Here is a 6,799-nt window from a genome sequence, read left to right as displayed (position 1 = left end):
GGGGATGGGCGTCTCTGACCCCAAGACACCAAGAGGTCACAGCCAAGGGGCCGGTCAGTGGAGGAGAGCAGGTGGGGGATGGTGAGCTCTGCGGGGACAGGAGAGACACCTACAAGACAGAGCTGCCTTCGTCTCTGGACGGCGCAGGTCGCCCTACTGAAGATGTCCCCGACGGCTGCGGCACTGTCCAGCCCGGGCCGCATCAGGGGCCGATGGGGGGCAGGCGAGGCAGGGTCCCCAGAGGAGGACAGCGTGCACACCTGCTCACCACGACCAGCCCGGCCCAGGGCCCCAGAGCACAAGGCCAGCCTGGGGCAGCGCCCCGGCCGCCCAGCACCTCTCCCCGCAGGCAGGTCCGTGTCGCAGTGCTGGCCACAGCCTGGCGACCAGCACCCGGCCAGGGCAGAGGGGAGGGGACACGGGGCACACCCGCAATCTTCCACATCTGGAAGGGAGCCCCCAAGAACCCCCTTCCAGGAGCCTGTGGAGCGGGCCCCTCCCCACAAGAGCCGAGTTCGGGAGGTCTGAGGGTTGCTCTGCTCTGGGGTGGTCCCAAGCCTCGCCACCCTGCCCGCTCCGGGCCAGAGTACTGGACTCGGGGCCGGCTCCCATCACAGGACACTCAGAACCCACGGGAAAGAGGGCGACACTGACCAGCAGCTCTGGGTGGGCACCCAAGACAGATGGGGCAGGACAGGAACGGGGGGCGGAGACAAGCCACACCCGAGGGGCCAGCGACCGCCCACCCAGGCCTCAAGGCCGCTGAGCCTCACGAGACAGGCCTGCCCCTCGCTGCCACCCTCACCCGGCCCTGCTCCCAGCCCACGCCCCGACCCAGCCGCCAGGGGCCCGTCCTCAGCCTCGACCCCGGCCTCTGTCACGCCCAGGCCAACAGTCTGCAGTCTGCAGAGTGGGCACGGCCAGCCTGGCTGCCCCTCGCTGGGAAAGAATTTCTGCCGACCTTCAGCGCGAGAGACCAAGGGCCGCGCCTGCCCAGCACCCCACACAGGCACCCGCACCGCATTACTCTAAGCAAAGGGCCCCGGAGGGTCCGCCTTGAGACTGGGAGGCCAGGAGTCGGAGGCAGGCCGGCGGGCGGCCTCACTTCCGGGGCCCGGCCCAGCCCACGTCGCCAAAGGGGCCCTCGCCCGTGGCAGAGCGCGGCGGGGGCCCGCACGGGGTGCAGAGGTCCGAGTCCGTGTCCGACTCGCCCTCCGCAATGTAGGGTCTGACTTTGGCACACGGTGCGACGGCGGCGTAGCAGCTGCCGAGGGCGTCCAGGTTCTCCTTGGACTGGGAGATACTGAAGCCACTGAAGGAGCGCTCGAGCTCCTCGTGGTCCACGGACGGGATGGAGATGGACGTGTCGCTGTCCCGCAGGGCGCCCTCGTGGGGCCTGCAGGCCAGGGCGTCCTCCGACCTCAGGAACTCCGTGCTGGCCCGGTGGCCCCCGCTGTAGGCGGACAGGGACCGCTCGTGGGCGGGTGGCGGCGGGATGCGCACCAGCGAGCCATGGTCCCCCACGGGTGAGGTGCCGTGGCCCTGGCGCGGGTGGCACTGCTGCTGCCACGAGGTGGAGGGCGGGCACTGGGCGGGCGGCGCGGCTGGGGGTGCCGAGAAGTTCTTCTGGCCCATGGAGCTGGCGGAGCGGTAGAGCTTGATGATGCAGCCGTTCCTGCCGCCATGGTCCCGGCTGTCCTCGGGGCTGTGGTATGGCGGCGCCGGCTCTGGCTCCTTGGCCCCGAAGTAGGCCTCGGTCTCCGTCGGGGGGACGCCCATGCGCTGCGTGTAGATGTTCACCAGGAAATCCAGCTTCTTCTCCATGGACAGGACCTGCAGGAGGGGCTGCTGGGCCATGCTGGGCTGCTCCCCGGAGGAGGGGGGGCCCGGGGTGCTCCCCGGAGGGGGTGGGGAAACTGGGCTGCTCCCCGGAGCGGGGGGAAACTGGGCTGCTCCCCGGAGGGGGTGGGGAAACTGGGCTGCTGCCCAGAGTGGGGGGAAACTGGGCTGCTCCCCAGAGAGGGGGCGGCCCAGGATGTTTCCCACAGAGGTGCAGAGGCAATGGAGGGCAGACCCCCCCACACTGCAGCTCAGCCTCTGACCCCACCCGTCAGTGTGTGTGGCCTCAGGAGACTTCAAAGCATGGACCCTCTTGCTTGTCTGGGCCGCCCTGTGTCCGCTGTGGGTTCACCCCTTAGAGCAAACTCTACAGAGGGAAAGAACTGGCCATTCCTTTCCCCAGCTCCCGTCAGGGAAGTGCCCCAGGCCCAGGGGGGCGCTCCTGGGGGCCCAGGGTCCCAACACAGCAGCCCTCCCTCCCCCCAAAGCTCGAGCTCCCTCCCGCAGTGTCCGTGCCGACGCCCCAGGACCCCCAGCCTCTCCCACCTGCTTCTCCACCTTCCCCAGCCGTCCCATCATGCTGGGGTCCTCGGGCAGCTCTGCCTCAGCCGGGCCCTTGCCTCGGTCTTTGTCTGCTATCGCCGGGCCACGCCCCACGATTTGGTCCACTCTGCCAGGAAGAGACCCCGTCCCCAGCGTGAGTTCAGGTGGGATCGGCGGAGCCCGTGGCCCTCTCCTCCTGGGCCAGGCCGCAGCCGCCAGATCCAGGCTCCGGGCTGAGTCCGGAGCCGACCGGGGGGCAGCGAGGAACCAGGACAGATGGACCCTGGGCGCCTGGTCCTTGTCCTGCTCTCTGCCGCCCCCGGGGCCTGTCCCCCGACCATTCCATTCCAGTGGGGCTGGCACATTAGCAAGGGGTAAAGAGAAGGGGGTTGGGGCCAAGCACCCCTCAGCTCCCCCGCCCCCACCCCCGAGCTCTGCTCCTGGATAACGTGCCACTGTGGCCCCTGCCCACCCGGGGTCTGGAGGGGACGGAGTTAAACGTCTGCAGTGGGAACCACAGAAGCAGGGGGGGCGTGAGGACTTCGTGCCATGCGCCAGACGGGGGAGGGGACACAGACCAACACAGGAAACCACAACGCACAACCAGGGGAGGGGACAGACAGAGCCACTGGCAACCAGAGAGGGGGTCCGTGTGTGCTCGTGCGTGGGCACGTGTGTGCTGACTGTGCACGCCTGTGCGTGCACTTGTGTGAGAGCGCGTGGGCCTGCGTGTGCGCACGCACGTGGGAGATGCAGAACGCAGCTGAGGTGACCTCAAACGAGGCCATCGATCACAAGTGCCAACAAGCGGGGAAGGAGGCCTCCTTCAGGGACGGGGGCTTCTGCTTGACCCATGCGGCATCCCCTGTCCCCTGTGCTGAACAGGAAGGGCCACTGAGGGGCTCGGAAGGGACCTTGGGAGTAGCAGGGTGGGCGCCCGACACTCTGAGCCCCAGAAGTGCAGCCACGTGGACGCTGGGCAAAGGCACCAGGGCCAGGGTGCAGCTGGGCAGGACGGCCACCCAGGCACAGGCCACACAGCCCCGCCGCTTCTCTGGAGCCTCATGCATGAAGTGTGCCGCCCAAGCTCCCGAGTGGGGAGGGGCGCCGGCTCCTACCCCCCCAAGCAGCGCCATGGGGGCTGCCAGCCTGCTCAGCTGCCGTCCTCACCCACAGGGCCGCCCTAACTGCCTGTCGGGGCTCAGGGTGGTCTGTCCTTTCTGTCACAGGAAGCAGGAGGGGATCAGGCTTGCGTCGGCCACGGGGCGTCATGCTTGATCATGCGGTGGCAGGGCGGACGTGGGGCCCTCGGGCTCCACGCAGACGCCAGTGGGGACAGAGCGGAAGGAGGGTTCTCTGGTGTTCCAGGCGTCTACACAGTCCAGGCAGGGGCACGCAGCGCCTTCAACCCCTGCCACATGACGGGCCGCCCTCCTGGCTGCTCCCCTGGGAGCCTTGGCCCAGGGTCAGCCTGGAGCTGCCCCCCGTGGGTCTTCCGTGGAGCCTGTGCCACCCCCTCCCCTGGGCCTCAGGCTGAGGAGTCGGGCTTAACCCCTGTCCTTCTGGCTCCTTCTCTGTGGGCATCTGGCTGCAGTGGTCCAGGAGGCCTGCGGGGTTCCAAGGGCTGGCAGGGCCTTCCCAGCCCATGGCTCTGAACGCCCAGCCCCTGTGCCCTGCAGCAATGCCCAGGAGGGTGGGCTTCTGTCTCAGGGTACAGCTTCCTTGGGGCTGGAGGACACGGGCAGAGCGGGGGATGTGGCAAACACTGTCTGGGCTGCCCTGCTCCCCCGGAAATTCCTTTCTCATGGGAGAGCCGCCAGGCTGAGATGCCCAGCACACACTGACCCTCGGCCTCACGCACAGAAACCCTGGCACACAGGGGTCAGGCACCCCCAGTCGCTCCAATGGCCCAGCTGCCAGCATCCCTACCGGCCTCCGGGACGCCCCTGAGCCCCTCTGCCAGCTCAGCCGGGCGTGTCTGCCCTCACCCCATATCCTTGCCCTGGGCTCTGCTCTCCCAGACCTGCCAGGGGGGCGGGTCACAGCCATCATCTCCATAGTCCAGGGGAGCAGGAAGGCTCCGAAGTCTGAATTCATCACCAACGAGCCTGCTTCTGCTGACTCACCACCTCACTGCCCACCCCCCCCTCTGCCCACTGGCTGGAACCGTCTTCTTCAATAACCCTGACCATGGTGAAAACTGGAAATAGAGCCACCAAAGCTCTGGGGACTCCCCGGGAGCTGGGCTCCCGCCAGGACCCGCTCAGTCCACACAGCAGCCCAGGTCGACCCACCGGCAGGTGGTGGCAGGGGTCTGGGTCGGTCCTGGGGCAGGGCCCCAGGTCTAAACACACCTGAGCCTTGGGGGGCTGCCGCCCTCTTCTGCCCAGGGAGCCCCCACCCCCTGCGGACGCCACACAGGTGTCGGTGGAAAGGAGCCCCCCGACAGCCTCCCCAGGACCCCGCCAAGAGGAGCAGCTCAAGGGCACCCCACCCAGCCCGCCAGGGCCTGCAGAGGACGTCGTTTTGTCAGGGACAAAGAGCCCCTCCGTCCCGCGGAGCAGAGCGGGTGCTGCCGTCATGTGGCTGGAGCGAAGGGGGCTGGCCATTCCACAGAGACACGCGGGAGGCTCGGCATCCTGACCTAGGTGAGTACTGGGGTGACTCTCTCGGAGGGGCCGTGGGTCCTTTGGTGGGGTACTTCTTGTGCCGGGGAGTTGAAGGGGGTGGGGGGCCCACAATCATATCTATCCTGGCGAGTAAACAAGAAAAGAGACACCAGGAAAATGCATCGTGAAGCAACATGAAAGGGGAGGCAGCCGGAAACTTGCAGAGACAGAATGCACGACCCGCTGAGAGCAGCCGTGACCTTTCTTACAAACGGGACGCAGGGACACCGCACTCCCGTGACCTCAGATGTGGTCAAGCGAGCACTGGGGAAGGGCACGAGCTCGCGGCACCCCGTCTGCCCGGGCAAGGGTGCACGTGCAAGGACACGTGGCAGCTGGCAGCAAAGTGCCAAAGGGCCCCGGGAAAGACACCAAGGCCCTGCCAGCAAGCGACAGACGTCTGGTTCCTGCGGGGGTCAGTTTGTCTCGTCTGTTTTCCAGACAGAAAGGGAGGGAGAGGGGACGGCCTAGGACAGAAGAGCCTCGTGAACAAACACCGCTGCCGTGAGTGGAGGCGGGCCAGCCGTCGAGACCCGGGGCGGCCTCTCACGCACACACGTGTGCTCACACCTGCACACACACATGGACACATGCACGCTCACACACATGTACACACCCGCAAGTCTGCACGCACGGGCACACGTTTACATACTCGTGTATACACGTGCACGCTCTCACACGTTATTTACATGTGCACAACTGCACGCACGTTTGCGCCGACAAACAGGTCTACTCGATGCTCCAGGAGGACGCGGAGCAGTGGCCCTCCCGGCCTGAGCCTGGGGACAGGAAGGGGTTGTCCCCTGGCCTCACCCAACGGGAGCAGCGGGAGGCCCAGAGGGGCCCCTCCCCTGGGACGCTGAGCAGGACGGAGAGACGCCACCTGCCACGGGGCTGGGATCCGGGCTGACCCCCAGGACTGCCCCCACCATCCGGACCCCCCATGGCCAGGGCCCAGGCTCAGGGCCAGAGAACTGGCAGCCGCCTCATTGCAGGGGCCCTGGCCGGGAGGGCTTGACCAGCAGGAAGGTGGGGTCCGTTCCGGGAGAGACCCACGGCAGCCACGGGCCTCCTCACGGGCACCAGACACACGTGTGTGCGCCCGCTCGTCTGTGTATGGATGGTGCGTGCCTGTGAGCACACACGTACTAGGTGTGCGTGTGTCGGTCCTAGAGGACACACACGTGAGCACGAGGCTTAGAGCATGGTTACGTGTGTGCACATGCGTGCTGGCACACGTGGGCATGTGGGAGTGGACACGGGTCTGTGTGTGTGCACATCCTGGGTCCTTGCTGTGTCTGTATACACGTGTGTACAGCTGACTCCTGGGTGAGCAAGCCAGTGCCCACATGGGGCCAGAGATGGCAGCGCCAGCATGTGCCCGGCCACAGCCCACCAGGCACACGTCCAGCCCCACCACCTGCTGCAGCCGTGGGAATCCCTCTGTGCGGTGGGGAGGGGGGACCAGCCCCTCTGTTCTGGAGGAAGAGGTGCCACGTGGCCTAACTGCTGCCTGATGGGCCCACGGAAACCTGCACCTTCACCTCTCAACAGAACTAACTTCTCTCCCCAACACACACGGGTACACATGGGCAACATACGTGCATGGACACACGACACACATGACACAGCACACACAGACACACGCATGCACCCACACGTCTGCCAAAACGTGTTGCACCCGTGTGCACACATGCACATGCATGCACTTGTACACATACACGTGTGTACACACAGTGCACCTGAGG

General features: G+C 66.7%; 1 protein-coding gene across 5 annotated transcripts in view; it reads right to left on the bottom strand.

The window, feature by feature from the left end:
• Positions 1-1,101: 1,101 nt before the first annotated feature.
• The window catches only part of KCNQ2 (potassium voltage-gated channel subfamily Q member 2), a 48,500-nt gene continuing 42,802 nt past the window's right edge, over positions 1,102-6,799 (bottom strand). For 4 of the 5 annotated variants that reach the window (XM_061210396.1, XM_061210397.1, XM_061210399.1 and 1 more), the window contains 2 exons: positions 2,386-2,509; positions 1,102-1,833 (listed from right to left, as the gene is read on the bottom strand). In XM_061210396.1, coding sequence (XP_061066379.1) covers positions 1,102-1,833; positions 2,386-2,509 — 856 coding nt within the window. Of the gene's footprint in view, positions 1,834-2,385; positions 2,510-5,026; positions 5,135-6,799 lie in introns of all 5 variants that reach the window. The other variant, XM_061210395.1, reaches the window with a different exon arrangement.

The sequence above is a fragment of the Eubalaena glacialis genome, chromosome 13 (genome assembly GCF_028564815.1).
Source record: "Eubalaena glacialis isolate mEubGla1 chromosome 13, mEubGla1.1.hap2.+ XY, whole genome shotgun sequence".
Classification (NCBI taxonomy): Eukaryota; Metazoa; Chordata; class Mammalia; order Artiodactyla; family Balaenidae; genus Eubalaena; species Eubalaena glacialis.
This window is presented reverse-complemented; position numbering and strand designations above follow the sequence as displayed.